This window comes from Bacillus rossius, chromosome 1 (assembly GCF_032445375.1).
Source record: "Bacillus rossius redtenbacheri isolate Brsri chromosome 1, Brsri_v3, whole genome shotgun sequence".
Taxonomy (NCBI): Eukaryota; Metazoa; Arthropoda; class Insecta; order Phasmatodea; family Bacillidae; genus Bacillus; species Bacillus rossius.
The window spans coordinates 274,603,392-274,621,760 of record NC_086330.1 but is presented as its reverse complement, the minus strand read 5'-3'; the positions used below and the strand labels follow the sequence as shown (position 1 = coordinate 274,621,760).

The window sequence follows — 18,369 nt, the reverse complement described above, 5'->3', positions numbered from 1 at the left end:
GTTGTCTCGGGCGCGTAGCTGAATTTTTATTTTAACATCCAGTAATTTGTTGCGAAGGCTTCCCCACAGTTAACCTCCTTTTACACCTACTCCAACCCTTCTCTTCAGTAGGTACGACATTCCTCGTTCAAGCGACTCACATCAACTCACACCACCAGCTGTCTCCTCCCAACTGCCTAACGCACGCCCACTACTACCAATTCCTTCACCCGAGCGCTAAATTCCCTCGCGTACCAATAGCACAAAAACTAACGCTCGCACGTCAAACACACCAGATCGCCGCGCCGCGCGACCAAACCCGCAACTAACCAGATCGCCGCGCGCGCTTGCACACAGTTAGTGTGCACGATTGCGCCCGCGCCTTGATCACACACAAAACCTAAGAAAACACAATGTGGCACTCAAAGGAGTGTCACAGCCACCCCTCCTAAACACTCCCCCCGGCAGACAACAAACAGACCAAACGGAAGAGAAAGACGACAGCAGAACCCCCAAACTCCAGGAGGAGAACTAAATCACCAAGACAATACCAACGATTACAACAAGGAACAACAAAAGGATCTCACCCAACTAAGGAGAAACCCAAGAAGAAAATTCAAACACTTTCAACCCACCAAGAAACTGACAAGACACCAAAATGCACGATACCTCTAAAACCCACCAGACAGAACCTCTTAGATGGTATAAACTTCTTAACAGCTGAAATGTGAGCCTTCTTCACTGAATGCCCTTTCTACAGATCGCCAAGGTTGACTGTAACAGGAGTCAGAAAAGATAGCACACGAAAAAGACCCTCATATGCTGGACTCAACTTGCTAGAAATGAAATCCACTTTCTTAATCAAGATGACTTTCCGACACACTTTCTTGATGTCTGAGTCAATCCGGTCCTTGTTGTATCTTATTGCCATCACAGTGTGTTCTTTCTCTAACGCCTTCTCTGTTTCCAACCAAACCTCCTCCAACTTTTTCCCAGTGCTCTCGAAACAACCTGGTGGTATTCCCCACACACTCAGTAGGGGATGCGGCAACTCACGCCCAAACATGATCATGCTAGGAGATTTACCAGTAACTCCATGTACTACAGAATTCAAGGCAACATTGAGTGAAGGAAGTTCAGTATCCCAACATCTTTGGTTTTGATGATGGAAAATCGTCAATGCAACCTTTACCGATTTTTTTACACGTTCGACCAAATTGGGGCAGGGATAATAAGGACTCGTATGCACTTGCTTGATGCCCCACTGGAAGCACATGTTTTTCATGGTGATAGACGTGAAGTAGGTGGCATTATCAGAAATTAATATCTCAGGACTCCCAAAAATCTTCCAAACTTCATTCTCAAGCTTCGAGCTTACAGAAGTCGCCTTCATGTCTCGGAGCGGGAGTGGAATAACAAACCTTGAAAAAGCATCCACCAATATTAATATGCAATTCATCCCCCGGCTCGATCTAGGCAAAGGTCCAAATATATCAATAAACACCCACTCTCATATCCTTTGTGGTGTCTGGACAGAGTACGCTCCCACTTTTGTATTCTTAAGTTGCTTGGCGAGTTGACACTCCTTACATTTCCTGACGTAATCCCTCACATCTTCATGTAGGTTATCCCAAAAAAATTCTTGTCTAATTATACTTTCCGTTTTATCTATTCCCATGTGAGCTCTCACAGTAGAATCATGGAAATACCGCAACAACATTTCTCATACCGCTTTTGGTACCCAAACACTTTTTTTTTCCTTTACGATTGACTTTATGAATGATATTCTTATGCATTACGAAGTCCTTACAACTTCCTCGCACGATCTTGTCTCTGAGTTCTTGACCCTCTTCATCATCTTGCTGCCATCTTTCAATGTTGATGAAGGATTCAGGAATGGTGTTGATGACCAGAACAAATTCTTCTTTTTCTCCTTCCTCTTTCTTCTCTACCTCGAATTCTCCAGGATCATACATTCTTGATATGGCATCTGCCACCCCATTATTACAGCCTTTAATATGAGAGATATTAAACCTGAACCTTGACAATCGCATTATCCAATGGCCGACTTTACCGTAACTGTCTCGGGTGAGAGAACAGCCAGGTGAGTGCCTGATTATCCGTAAGCAGATTGAACTCGGCATGTTCAAGGTAGTTAGCAAACCGCTCCATACCAAAAATACAGGCTAAAGCCTCTTTCTCATAGGTGCCATACATTTGTTCACACTGTGTAAGCGCCCTTCCCGCATAAGCTACAGGCCTCATGTTCCCTTCATCTCCCTGTAACAGCACTGCCCCTAAGACTAAACTGCTAGCATCTACTTGAAGGGTGAAAGGCTTCTGAAAATCTGGTAAACGAAGAATAGGGGGATGAGAGATGGCATACTTCAGATCTTCGAAGGCATTCTTCTGCTCATTTCCCCAAGCAAATTCTACATCTTTCTTCTTGAGCTTATTCAGCGGCGCACAATGCTCAGCATAGTTAGGAATGAACTTCGAGAAATATCCTAACATGCCAAGAAACCGCATGACTCCTTTAACATTCTTGGGAGCTGGGAAATTCACGATTGGGGCAATTTTCTCTGGACCCATAACCAAATTTCCATCCGCTACCAAAAATCCCAAAAACTTGACCTGTTGTTTAGCCCACACCACCTTGTCTGGATTGACGGTGAACCCAGCGAAACGCAATTTCTGCAGAACCTTCTTCACGTGCTCTAAATGTTCCTCGAAAGTCTCAGAGAACACAAGGATGTGATCCAAGAAGGAGACAACAAAATCAAACTGAAAATCCTCCAAGAGTGTATGCAGGATTCTGGATAAACATTGACTTCCAAAATTTACTCCGAATGGTACTCTTTCCCATTTAAAATGGCCCCAAGGTGTGAAAAACCCTGTGTATTTACAACTCTCCTTATCTAATACACACTGCTGAATGGCTGAATTCAAGTCAAATACTGTAAAATATTTTCCTTTACTCAAATACTGAAAAAGAACCTCAATATTAGGTAAAGGGAAAGGGTCAACCTTTGCCATCTTATTGAGTAGACGATAGTCCAGTACAAGCTGGTATTTGCCAGGTTCATTTTTCTTCACAAGGAAAGCAGGTGAAGCATAGGGGGATAAGGTTCGCTTAATGATCCTCTGGTTTTCCAACTCCTTAATAATCCCTTTGAATGCCATCAACTTGGGTGGCGAACATTGGTAGGGCCTACATTTGACGGGCTCTTCATCACAGACCTTGATCTTATATGCAGCATATCACATCTTCCTAATTTACAAGTTAACACATCTAGGAACTCTTCAATTATTTCTTTTATCTGATTTTCCTGCTCTTTAGTTAATTTCCCTTCCTCTACTTGATTTCTTGAAAAAACTTCTTCCCTATTTTTCTTTTCCAATAACGGAACTTCAAAGTTATCTTGAAATCCAAACACCAGTTTCCGCTCTGCGCAAATGAGGATGCCCCTCGTCTCTTCCAGAAAATCAAGACCCAATATCACATCTCCTATAAGGTTGGGTAGAACCCAAAATTTTCTTGTCCACGAAAACTTCATAATCTTGAAATGCATCAAGAAGAAAACTTTCACCTGGTAGCTGGCACCATTTGCAACTTGCAAACTGAAACCTTCCCCAATACGTATCCTACTCTTCAATTCAGGTCTGTTGTTTACTAGTTGACTCACAAATCGTTGACTGACAAATTTGCTATTAGCGCCAGTGTTTACCATGGCTTGAAAATTCTCTTCACCCACCTGCTACCTCATGTTCCCTCCCTTTTCCGACAGTCCCACTGGAAGTTTTGGCCTGGCAAGATTTAGCAATATGCCCGCTCTGACCACACTGGAAACATTTTCTATAATCAGGTCTTTGATCCCTACATCTGCTAGCGATATGTCCAGATTTATTACATCTATAACAATTAACCTCGCTCTTCTGATGTTGAGAGTAATTTGTAGCGGACACCCTCAACTCACTTTTGCGCTGGTCATTCTCTTTACCTTTCAATTTTTCTTGGGCCTCGTAAACACGACAGGTGTACACAAGAATATCAACATTTTTCTTGCCCATCCACCTAACTCCTCTTCATTACTAGGATGCTGAAGGAAGGCACATTGTTGCCGGATTCCAGGATCCATATTGTCTAAAACCCGGTTGATAAGTTTCTCAGTAGTCAGTATCTCCCCCAAAGCAAAAGCATTTTCCTTTAGATGTTGAATATACTCCACCATGTGTTCCCCCTTCCGTTGAAAACGATGGATGCAATTCCTAATCAAATCCTCTTTTTCCCTCACAGGACAAATGACCTTCCAAACTTTAGATTTTATACTCTCCCAGGTGTTCCATTTCTCAAAGCCTTCTAATAACACTTCCAGGACCACCCCTGAGCACTTAGTTAACATCCCTTGGATTAATTCGACATCTGAACACAAAAGGAAACTGCGCTTGAGTTTATCTACCTCAACCATGAATTGCAATACAGCCCTAGGATCATAGCTGTACAACTGTGGGATATTCTTAAAAGATGATAATACCAAAGAAACTTTCATTTCAGCCCCCCTACAGCTAGCGCTGCCCTCTCCAACATTCCCATTTACAGCTCCCTTATTACCTTTCAGGAAATTGATCATCTTCTTAAGCAATGACTCTATATCCTCAGATTCCTCAGTCATAATCCCCGCTGCAGATAAATTAATTTTTAACTCGGCCTTGCTCAGCCGCTGAATCCAGGCGGTAGGCATGATGCCGATCAAGGTTTGCCACAGCAATACAAAAGAAACAGCAACACTGACAACTAACACCACAGCTCTAGGAGCAGAGTGCGCACCCTGTAACCCCCTCTTTTGCCTGGCCGGGCCGGTAAACACTAATAGGGACCAAGCAGAAGGCTAGATTACAATAATAATAATAAACCCAGGCTGATGGTATTAGTTTATAATATTCAGTTCCAAAAGAAAAATATACACAATAAATATTCCACATCAGAAAAAGGCATTAATCCAGTTACAAACTCCAACAGTCTAAAGATCATATAAAGACACATGATACAATATAATAATCAATTGGGGTCAAGGTCACAAGCAAAGAGGGCATACAGGCCGTTCCCCTCCAACACCAGAACCTCCTCCCTCACAAATTCTGGAACCACCTGCCCCCGTCGTCCGGTGCACCGGTTACACCAGACCAATTAACCCCACTAAAAATCTCATAAAAAATTATATATATATATCTATATTTATATAGCAAAACAGATTATGTAAACAATCTTTATAAATTATTTAAAATAATTTGTTCAGGTACTATTACACACTTCAATGTCATACACATTAGGTCACTGGCACATTCACAATAATAAATATATTTTTAGCACCAAGATAGATAGACAGCTACTGAGTATTTAAGAATGTACCTGCACTTGTTCTAAAACAAATTATAATAAAACACCAATATTAATAAAATAGTATAAGCTGGACTGGAAATAAAGTCTAGGCCTACTATGTACCTTGTAATCAGAATATAATGCCACAGATTATTTATAAAATTAATAATCGCTCTTTCCGTTACGAATTTACTTTATGAAGTTCAAAAAGGTGAGCACCAATAAATATAATAAACATAATTTAAATACCAACAGAATATAATAAACTTTACTTTAGCAGGAAAAGAGGAAATTTTTACAAACTACTCATCCTATTTGTGTGGCAAACCTGTCTAAGCATCAGCATTTCCTATTCGCCAGATTTAACAGCCGAATAGTTTGTCGGCAGCAAAAAAAATGCAACAACAAAAAAGGTTACAACAGAGTGGTCATTCAGAGCACAACTCAACGAGACAAAAAAAAAATATTAAATCTGAGGAAAACCTACCCATACCTAGACTCCTAATTAAGAGAAAAATAAATCTTCAATAGATCCACAAAAAATAAACATGCCAACACTTACAGATGGAAGGAAGACTGATCTATGCAGATAAATCAAATTGCCCCCAGAAATTTACAGAAGTGATGGAGGAGCGGCCCCATTCTCTCCAGCCGCTGACGTGCCTTGAAGTCGCCGCGCTGATGTCATCACTGCTGCACTGATTTCACAAAACTTCTATTCGTAGACTCCGGCTTCTACTTCAATATCCAAGCAGGAAGAAAACGGCATCCTCGTAGCAGGACTCTTCATATTTTCATTCGCCGTGAATAACTCTCTCTGCAGTAATCTTCCTTGTCCTCGGCAAAAATAGTATTACAACTTCTCGTACCCCGACGTGTAGATTTATGGGAGCAAAACGTTTTATTTTCGTGATCAGTCCAATAATCCGACGCAGTTCGGCTTCATTTCTTTCTCCACTTACTTACTCATCATCACAATCCCTCGTGTAACTAATGCTGATTGAATTAATAACTCTCGTTAGCTAATCGATTAAAGGTGAGCCTTTATTCCGTTGTACTGTTGTCTCGGGCGCGTAGCTGAATTTTCATTTTAACATCCAGTCATTTGTTGCGAAGGCTTCCCCACAGTTAACCCCCTTTTACTCCTACTCCAACCCTTCTCTTCAGTAGGTACGACATTCCTCGTTCAAGCGACTCACATCAACTCACACCACCAGCTGTCTCCTCCCAACTGCCTAACGCACGCCCACTACTACCAATTCCTTCACCCGAGCGCTAAATTCCCTCGCGTACCAACAGCACAAAAACTAACTCTCGCACGTCAAACACACCAGATCGTAGTGCCGCGCGACAAAACCCGCAACTAACCAGATCGCCGCGCGCGCTTGCACACAGTTAGCGTGCACGATTGCGCCCGCGCCTCGATCACACACAAAACCTAAGCAAACACAACGTGGCACTCAAAGGAGTGTCACAATGGTATGTGTATGATTGTCCCGCAACAGACAATGATTTCTTTGTGAAACTGAGGAACGCCAGGGGGAATTGTCGGGTTAATTTGAGCACCAGTCTTGTGCAGGTTTGATGCTTGTTCCCGAGTCAATTGACTGGTTCGTGCATGGGATTTTGGGAACCGAAATTCTTTTGGTACTGGGATGTGACTTCTCAGCTTCTCAGTTTAACTGGTGTATGTGACCACCATTCCAACTGTGATATATTGGAGTTTCTGTTTACCCTTGAGGATAGTGAGGCGGAATAGCTTATTCTAAAAGCGTCAGTATAAGTAGTAATGAGGTTGGGAGGAAATCGCTGTATGGAAACCCATCAAAAGATACATTTGCGTGTCCTTTGTAATCTCTCCTTAACGTGTTTTCTCTGGAAGAGAATATAATAGAGTATAAAATAATAATAAATATGTATAGTAACCTCAAAACATTCAGGTTGATATCCTCTAACAAAAGCCAAAAATATAATAGTATATAATTGTATGTGTTTATGCATGTACCATACTAGAAATATATATATATATATATATATATATATATATAAATATATATACGATAAATTAAATAAATTAAACTATTTATTGACAGTGACGTAAACAAAATTACAATTGAATACTAAAAAATTACAAAAAAAGTTATTCACACTTAAATTAATAAATTTAACCTCTAGCTAAAATCATTAAATTACAAATAGAAAATTCAATAAAATAAAATAATAAAAAAATATCAACATATCCAAACAATTATTAATACCAGTATAAAAATATTTTTATAAAAAAAATTGGTTGTCTGTAAAGTCGGTTAACGGACGATAGTTTAACGTGACAGCATCATAACAAAACATTGATGAAATGATTGATCCAGAAGAAAAGGAAATATCATATTCGGCCTGAGACTGAGCCGTAATAGGTTTTTGCAACCAAACCATTTAGGCATTAAAAATTTTATATTCTTTGAGGAAGATTTTTTTTTAATTTTTCAATCTTTTGCATGATAAAATCTACCTCTGCATACTTTTATGAATAAAATTGAATCATTTTTATAGAATTATCACTATTTTGTATGGATACAAAGGAGTGAAATGAAATGTGCAATTGAATTAATAAATTTACTTTTATTTGCATTCATTAATTGAAATATATTTATTACTTTTGAAATGTTGCGTGCGACATATTTATTTTTACAAATACACAAAAAAATTCGCAGCTGCCGGGTTTCGAACCGACAACCTTTAGTTTAAGAGATAGGTACGCCAACCACACGCCCACGAGGCCATACTAAGACAATGAAGTTTCAAATGATATATATATATATACTAGCTGCCCGACCCGGCTTCGCACGGCTATACTACAGGGAAAAGACCAAATATCACATTTACAGTAATAATAAATTAAATACCATGGCAATTAATTTATTACAATGTTTTTTAATGTATCGGAGAGAAAACGAATATCACCGATGGTTTCCCGACTCTCGAGCACGCAACGTACAACTGGTGTACCCGTACTTCGCTTCGGCAGTCTGCAGGCAGTACACTCTTGCGTCGCTCATTTTATATGCCCCTACTTGCGGGTAATACACCACTGCAGCGCCTCGAATGGAAAAATAAATCAAAGCGATGCCCGTTGCCATGTTCTGTTCAAACGTTTTAAATTCGAAAATTTACAGGAAATTTCCCTGAATCTAATCGCAGCGTCATCTGCCGGGTCGAACTGAAATTACTATAATTACTATAAGATACTATAAATGTTATAATGTTATAATTTATTTTACAAACTTATATTTTTATTTTCAAAGAGACATCAATACGTCATAAGTTGCATAGAATAAAATGAGAACTAACAATTTAAAATTGTAGATTAAGTTGATTGTTATTGAATGCACGTCTATACATAATTAAAAGTAATGAAAAATCGTGTTAAATACTCACTTTGATACTGCACCTTACATATTTTGCACAATGTATATTTTTTATTACATTATTTAATATGTAGAATAAAATGAGAACTGACAATTTAAATTTGGAGGTTAAGTTGATTGGTATTGAATTCACGTGTATACATAATTAAAATCACGAAAAATCATGTAAAATACTCACTTCAATACTGCACCTCACAAATTTGCACCTATATTTTTAATTACACTTTTAAATGTTATTTCAATAAATAATAATATAATAATCTCAATAACCAATTCTATTTTAATTTTAATGTAATAACAACAATTTATAAAATCCATCCAAAGATTAACAACAACACATAAATAAATACACAACACACACACATATATATACTGTAAACCTAAACCATTCAAAGATCAACAACAATTTATAAATAAAAAATTAATTAAATAAACGTTTTCCAGTGGACCAAATTGTGAATCTAAACCATCCTCGAATCCCCGTGAACTCACACAAAAAATGTCATCAAAATCGGTCCAGCCGTCTAGGAGGAGTTCAGTGACATACACACGCACACAATAAATATATATATAAAGATTTATATTTATAAAAACTTTTTTCACGGTAGGGATATAATATTAACACGATTTTATAACAAATACGCATCCCAAATACACCAAACTTATTTATAATGTGTTACAATATTTTTTAAAACATTGAGCAAAAGATCCCGGGTGTAATTTGAATTATTATGTGTAACTGTAAAATACCATTGTTGGTTCAAAACGTATTTGAATTTTCAACATTACTTTAAAATAACCGTACCAATTATGCTGAAAATCGGTGGACGATCGTTAAATTACATAATATTAATAATTCAAACGACAAAAATATGATTGAAAAGTCAAATCGATGGTTGTTCCATTCGAGTGAAAGAGAGATGCCACGCATGCGTACAATGAGCATGAAGAGAGATGCCACGCATGCGTACAATGAGCAAACAGGTCACATCCGTAGTGGGGCATCCGTAGTGGGACACCTTTTCGTGCGTGCAGCCGGCGTTCATCTATTTATTAGACGTTGTCACGTCAAAAATAAAAATAAGTATTAATCAATACTAATATTATAAATGCGAAAGTAACTCTGTCTGTCTGTCTGTCTGTTTGTCTGTTTGTTTGTTTGTTTGTTTGTTACCTTTTCCCGGCTGAACGGCTGAACGGATCGTAATGAAATTTGGCAAGGAGATAGATTATATCCTGGGGATGGACATAGGCTATCTTTTGTCTGAAAAAATAATCTTTAAACAAGTTAAAAAAATATATCTTAATTTTATGTAATGTGTGTCATAGATATATAAACTGTTAGTGTCATTCCTCTATGCCTGCCGTGCAATAGCTTTCAAGCCATTACGTTACGTTTTGCTATTGTAAGGAACTAAGTAGAGAGTAAGAAAAAAATAAAGAACTTGACAGTTTGTAGTGTCGCCATATTTGTTTCAATTTTCAATACCATTTTTGTATATTACAATTTAAATTGCAGAAACAAATCATGTTTCATAAACACATAAATAGTGAGTGTGTGTCATTTCTCTATGTCCACGAGGTCTCGCCACGTCAATTTTCTCCTTGGGGCGAACCCGTACGCTTAATTAAATGAACAGCGTTTATCGTTGAATGATTTCATGATTTATTTCATGAAAATCTGCTCTCATAAAAAAGTAAGTAAGTTTTATAGACATACAATAGGTCTCTCTCTCTCTCTCTCTCTCTCTCTCTCTCTCTCTCTCTCTCTGAAGATCAAATTATGAATCCTTACAAATTTATTTCCTTTATTTTTTTTAGTTTGATTTGATACAATATGATTTCACTAAAAATAAATTTCTACCCCTTCCTATTTTCATTTCCACATTACGAAGTTTCAATTCTTCCGCGCGGAGGGACTCCACGTAATATTTTTGCATGTAATTAAAAACTTTTTTGTAATGATGCCAAAGAAGTATAACTTCTCATGCGCGTACCTAAGTACACACACCCATTTTTTAAATTTAATTTCTTCTATATATATTGTTTCTCCCTACCTAGGGCACTCATAATTCTTTTAAATTTCACGTGTATGTTTTCAATGTCATTCGAGTTGTACAATTTTTTTTGTCAAATTGGTCATTATTTTTACTTTGTTTCATTTTGGAAGCATACGTATTTTAGGTATTACGACAAATAAAAAAAATTGGTTACACTAACATTCTTAGGTTTTTATTGTGTGGATAGTTTCAAGTTTAATATATTGTAGGTATATAAATTCTTTAACTTATAAATTTCTTCGAAATTTATCCATAGGCTGGTAGGGCCTACTTATTTTTCTATGGTCAATATTGTTATTTTTTTTCAGTACCTACTTATTTGCAAGGAGTTTGGTTTAGTGTTTATAATTTATCTGCTGAGCGTCAAGAGTCTTAGGACTACTGAGACCGAAGTCCAGAAATATTTATCAATTATGTAATATATTGTTGAAAAATTTGAATTTTACTATTTCAGGTAGGTTCATTTTTTTATTAATTAGAGTAGTTACGTGTAATTGCCATCTTCCTTTATTTCATATTAAACATTATGTTTGGTTGAGTGTGAGATAATTTTATTTATGTATGTTTTAATTTCATTTATTTTCTTAAATATATATATATATTCTTACCTACCTACTTCTATTAAATTTCAGGTGGATGTTATCATTGTCATTCCAGTTGAATATTTTTTTTTGTCAAATTAGTTGTTAACATTGTCATTCCAGTGTACAAGGAGTGATAACTCTATTAATTTCTACACTACTTTAAATAAGCGGAATATGGCCACCACAGTTTTACATATAAAGAAATCCTACAAATGTTTTAAACATTATGACAAATAAAAAATAGTTTCGCTAACATCCTTAGTTTTTTTTTTTGGTGTGTTTAGTTTGAAGTTTAATATTATGTATGTACGTAAATTCTTAAACATAGAGTTATTTATTAATTTATTTAGAAAATTATTCATAGGTAGGTAATAAGTTTTTCTATTTGCCAATATTGTTATTATGGTAGATAGGAGTACAGTAAATGCCTACATTCTTATAGCCCTATTCCTTTATATCTCTTTCGATTTGGAGTGTTTCCGTGCGATTCGGGGTCCTCAACATCACAACACCCCCCCCCCCCCCTCCACCACCAGGTGGTTAAAGCCCCAAAATTTCGAGTGTATAAAAATTTTTAAAAATTTTTTTCTTTCGATTTTAAGTGTTTTTGAGCCATTCAGGGTCCTCGAACCCCCCGCCACCCTCTGGGAAAAAGCCCCAAAATTTCGATAATTTTAGGATTTTAAAATATCATTTCTTTCGAGATGGAGTATTCCGAAACATTCCAGGTCCTGAACCTCCACCCCCCCCCCCCCCCTTCCATAAAAGTGAAACCCACAAAATTTCGAAAAATTTGAGGAAATTGTATTAAAATTAAGTCATTACGAACTAAAGTGTCCGGGGCATTGTGGAACTTTTACGCAAAGTCGTCCTACCACCCAATTTTGAGGGAGGGGGGGAGTGCAAAACCCCAAAATTACGAAAAATTTCAAACATTTCTTAAATTTAAGTATTCTTTTTTACTATTTGGAGTGTTTCCGAGCCATTTGGGGTCCTCAAACTACCCTCCCCCCACAAGGAGTCAAAGACCCAATAATAAATAAATTTCCCAAAATTTCGAAAACCTATTCTCTTTCGATTTGGAGTGTTTACGAGCCATTCGGGGTCTTCAACATCACCCTCCCTCCCCCCTTCTCAGGGGTCAAAGCCCCAAAATTTAGAAAATTTCAAAAATCATTCTCTTTCGAATTTTAGTATTTCCCTGCCATTCAGGGTCCTCAAAATCACCCCTCCCCCTCTGGAGACAAAGCCCCAAAATCTCGAAAATTTCAGGAATTTCAAATATCATTTCTTTCGAAATGGAGTGTTCCAAACCATTCGAAGTTCTGAACATCCACTTTCCGCAAAAGTGAAAGCCCCAAAATTTCGAAATATAAGAATAGATATAATTGGTAGAGACCGGAAAAATTCGCGAATTCATTTCGCGATAGGCTAAAATACAAATAGTTATACCTCAGTGCTGCCTCTGCTATTGGCTCACAACTCACCTGAATGACGCTGGGCCAATGAGAAACACCGGACCAAAGCTTTATCGAATCACAGGCTGCTACGTTGGGACGTCTCACAAGACAGCAGCACATGAGTGGGTGACATTTGACCGAGTGTACGTAGAACTGTGGAGTTCATCCTAGAGGTCATTGAACCCGCGAATTTTTCCGGTCCCTAATAATTGGATGTTGGCATGTATGACGTCGATAAACTCTTACACCGTTTGACCGATCGTCATGAAAGTTGTCACATCGAAGTGTTTTTATCATGAAGAAGGTTTTTATTCTATTCATTTTTTTGTAACGCGCCGCTAGATGGCGCTGTAGCGCATCAACTTCTAATACTTTCAACCGACTGCCATGGGTAAACAGAAAATCATAGGTCACAGATACACAAACAGTAATTATGTGTCATTTCTTAATGTCCAACACACTGGACATATCGCTATCCATTTTGCTGCAACTTGCGGACAATATATCACCCGACGTTCAGCCTGGGCACAGCCGGGTACTGCAGCTAGTTATTAAATATAAATAAAAATATGATCAAATCATCAGAATCCATAATATCCTAAAAAGGCCAACATTTAGTATTAAAAAAATTCAGTTACAAAATATGTGTTAATCAATATTACGTTATTGGTTTATTTTCCCTCCGTCAAAAAATATCCAAAACTATGTTCAAATAAATGATTACCTTTGTTTTAACAATTGCGCAAATTTGGAAGCGAGGGTAAAAAAATATATATTAAAGCTATAACATACTTATTTTTCCTTTATCCCAGAATATCAGGGATCGTATTTTACTGTGTGAATAGTCAAATTTGTACGGCTCATAATAATAAAACCGAAATAACGCATAACATTAAATTCCAATTTCAAACATGAAATACATCGACATACAACTTACTGCCAGATATTTTTCGTTAAAATATAAAAATTTAAATTAATAAAATTTAAGTTAAAGATTTTATTAAATAATTTTAATAATTATGTACTATGCAGCACTCGCACATAATTAACTGATACAATACAGATCAATCTAACGGGTAACATAGAAACATGGGCTTTAAACAGTGTGAATGGGGATTTTTAAATCATATTTATAGTAATGTTATCAGAAAAAATTGACAAAATATAACATTATTATGTGTAACTTTGTCATTATCTGAATGAAATTAAAACCGTGTAACTATCCCGCCTCCTCTCCCAAACCACAGGGTTTTCAAAAAATTTAAATATTATAATACGTTCCAATAATCTCGTTTGTGGATTTGCTACCTACTATACAAACCACATTTTAAATAATTGTGTATGTTTATGCATGCACCCTACTAGATATATATATATCCCTAGTATGGTGCATGCATAAACATATACAATTATTGAAATTTTGGTTTGTATAGTATGTATCAAATCCAAAAACGATATTATTGAAACGTATTACGATATTTAACTTATATATATATACACAATAATAGCTGCCGTACCCAGTGATGCCCGGGTTGAACATAAGGTGATATATTGTCCCGCGAGTTAAAGCAAAATGGATAGCGCTATATGATAGTGTGGTGGACATAGAGAAATAATACACAATTTATGTCTGTATGTCTATGACCTATGAATTTCTGTTTACCCATGGCGATCGGTTGAGCGGTGTAGAAGTTGATACGCTGCATTGCCATCTATTGGCGAGTTACAGCAAATTGAATGGCAAAAAAAAAATTCTCCATGGAAAAAACACTTCGCTGTGCCAACTTTCATGGCGATCGGTCAAACGGTGTCGGAGTTTATCGACGTCATACATACCGACATTCTTTTTTATATATATTTAGTTTGATTAGTAGAATATACCCGATTACATCATGAACTTGAATCACCTTCACCAAAATCGGTAAAATTAAAAAACCATAAAATCTTGGTTCTATCTATCGGTTAACCTATACAAGTTTAGCTTGTGTGAAGACAAGGGTGTTTTTTGAAGGACATGCCATGCAGGATACTTACACATTCGTATCATGTAACAAGCAGTGGGCAGCCGTCATGGTCCAGAGACTGGCGATGATCGTAGCCCCGCAGATATGCCCTCCGTACTTTCGGTGCAGTGATACCTGTAACGCACCAGACAAACTAAGAGTGTAGTCGGTCTCTTTCATGTGGGCGTATGTAGGCATATTATGTGTGGTGGCATTTCCAAACGCTCAAAAAATACATTTTGTGGAAACCTTCCAATTTTTTGTGTGTACATTGTTTTAGTATAAAAGAATTTTATAACATTATAATATTGTTACGATTTCCCTGCGGGTTCGTAAAGGATAGCCCAATTAAAGATTTTTATCAAACACAGTTTTATTTATTACCACTACTTGTCACTTTCAAATAATCTTCTAAATAATTAATTACACTTAAATAAATGTCAATTCCCTGGTCACTCGTTCCGCACACCTCGCTGGGCCGCACCTCTGGCGCAACTCACGCCGCAGCACCCCTCGTGGGTCTCCGCCGCGGGACTCCGTCGCCACACTCCGACGCTGCCGACGCACTTCCTCTTCGCCGAGGATCCGCTCGACTCCTCGCTCGCAACTTCACTCGGGACTCCGCCGCACCCGCGACTCTATCGCCCGGAAACTCCACCGCGGGAAAACTCCCGACTCCACTGAACTCTCTCACTCCCTGCCCTGGAACCTTCGTCCAAGGACTTCGCCACTCTGCCGCACCCACGGCACTATCGCCCGGAAACTCCGCTGCAGGAGAACTCCCCACTGAACTCCTCCCGAAGGTCGGCCCAACCTCCTTATATAGCCCTTGGGTTCCCGTCCAGAACAATCGGGCATGTCTCCGAGATATCGCGCGACCTTCGCCGTCGAAATGCCCAGAAACGCGTCGTGACTCCTCGAAGGACGCGGCGGCTGCTCAAAGAACGCCGATAAACTCAACAAGCATCGGGTTCCCACAAAACGCGCCGATAAACATGTCTAAGTCCTTTTATTCCGCAGTGCGGCCTCTTTTAAGTAACTCGATCTGAGGCAGGTGCGCGCTGCAACGGTCAGGATGTCGCGCGATAGTATGACACGCGATACCAGGGAGAGGATGCAGGTGGAAGGGGGCGCAGACAGGCCGAACGAGCGCGGCGATGCCAAGCACTGCAGCCAAGCGCGATCGTAACATTGCCCCCTCCTTAAATCTGTTCGTCCCGAACAGGTAATGCATCTCCTCCTGGAGGTCCCCATATTACTCGAAGTTTAGGCGTCCTGCCTTTCCTCCATCGCGGGCTGTACAGTCTCACCAGATAACCCTCTCTCGCAGTAGTTGTTGCTTCTCTCGTCACCCAGTGACACTTCTGCATTGCTGATGCCCAATGTTGTTCAGTCAGCCGCCCGAGCCAGGCCGACCGTTGTCTTGGACGGGCCCGATATTCATGAGAGTCTTGCTCATTGCCTTCCAATGGTTTCCTTGTTTCTTTTCTTTTTCTCTCTATTTTTTCTCTCCTAACTACTCGTTCACACAGCATATCTTCCCAGCTCTTCTTTGTCTCTTCTTGGTTCCTCATACCCTCTTCATTCTTCTGAATATCTTCTGGACTGCATTCAGTTACTCCTTGCACCATCTTCTTCACTCTTTGTGTTCTCATTTTCTCTTCTCGGTCTTTCTTCCCCTGTTCTTGGTCCTTCTTCACCTCTTCTTGGTCTTCCTGTGTCTCTTCTTGGTCTTCCTTCATTTTTTCTTTGCACTTCTCTATCTCTTCTTGACTCATGTACATCTCTTCTCGGCTTTTCTTCAGCTCTTCTGTGCATTTTTCCCTCTGTCTTGGGTTTATCTTCATTTCTTCTTGTTCAATATTCCTTACTTTGTAACTCATCTTCACTACTTCTATGCTTTTATTCAGCTCTTCTTTCATCTTCATGTCCTGGCTGTTCTCCTCTCCTTGGCTAATGTCCTCTTCACAGTGTTCTTCGCTGTTCTCTTCGCTGTTCTCTTCACTGTTCTCTTGACTAGTCTCCTCTCGGCAGGTCTCCTCTTCGCTGGTCTTCTCTTCGCTAGTCTTCTCTTCGCTAGTCTTCTCTTTGTTGTTCTTCTCTTCACTGTTATTCTCTTCGCTGTTCTCTTCTTGGCTGGTCTCTTCTTGGCTGGTATCCTCTTGGCTGGTCTACTCTTGGCTGGTCTCTTCTTGGCTGGTCTCCTCTTGGCTGGTCTTCATTTCTCTGTTCTTCTCTTCGCTGTTCTTCTCCTGACCGGTCTTCTGTTCGCCGTTCTTCTCTTCGCTGTTTTTCTCTTGGCTGTTCTTCTCTTCTATGCTTATCTTCACTTCGGTCTTCATTTCATTCCTCATTCCTTCTTGGCCATGCTACAAATCATCCTGACCCTTCTTCATTTCCTCTAGGCTATTATTTGACCTGCTCTTCTTTTCTTCATGGTGGTTCTTAATCCTTCCTTCCACTCTTCATTTCTTCTGTAAAGTTCTCGATTTTGGTTACCATTTCTTCCATATAGTTCTTTATACTGGCTAACATTTCTTTGTTATAGTTCTCCCAAGTGGCTCTTAATTCTTCTAGGGCAACCATTATCTCCTTGTATTGCTCGTCAGTAAGCTCTTCAGTAGCCATCTCTCTTTAAATAATTTACTAATAATTAAACAACCTAAATAATAATAATTTTTTGAATACTGTTCTTCATTTTAAATGACTAAGACGAACCTTCTAATTAAAATAACAATAACTCTATTACATTCAAAACTATCACTGACTACAGTAAACTCAAACTAGCTCTAGAAAATTACAAATTCACTTAATTTCTAAATGCTAACTTTACTCTCGAAAAACTAAATCCTATTTATTAACTGAATCTTAAATCTATTAATTAGGGCTATCCCACTTCTGACACCAAAATGTTACGATTTCCCTGCGGGTTCGTAAAGGATAGCCCAATTAAAGATTTTTATCAAACACAGTTTTATTTATTACCACTACTTGTCACTTACAAATAATCTTCTAAATAATTAATTACACTTAAATAAATGTCAATTCCCTGGTCACTCGTTCCGCACACCTCGCTGGGCCGCACCTCTGGCGCAACTCACGCCGCAGCACCCCTCGTGGGTCTCCGCCGCGGGACTCCGTCGCCACACTCCGACGCTGCCGACGCACTTCCTCTTCGCCGAGGATCCGCTCGACTCCTCGCTCGCAACTTCACTCGGGACTCCGCCGCACCCGCGACTCTATCGCCCGGAAACTCCACCGCGGGAAAACTCCCGACTCCACTGAACTCTCTCGCTCCCTGCCCTGGAACCTTCGTCCAAGGACTTCGCCACTCTGCCGCACCCGCGGCACTATCGCCCGGAAACTCCGCTGCGGGAGAACTCCCCACTGAACTCCTCCCGAAGGTCGGCCCAACCTCCTTATATAGCCCTTGGGTTCCCGTCCAGAACAATCGGGCATGTCTCCGAGATATCGCGCG

The 18,369-nt window shown here is 39.0% G+C and overlaps 1 protein-coding gene across 1 annotated transcript in view; it reads right to left on the bottom strand.

Annotated features, from left to right (window-relative positions):
- Positions 1-18,369, bottom strand: part of LOC134530079 (plasminogen-like) — a 71,279-nt gene that overhangs the window by 48,449 nt on the left and 4,461 nt on the right. Inside the window, exon 3 of the mRNA XM_063364660.1 lies at positions 14,923-15,026. Within this exon, the coding sequence (XP_063220730.1) occupies positions 14,923-15,026 (104 nt within the window). The remainder of the gene's footprint in view (positions 1-14,922; positions 15,027-18,369) is intronic.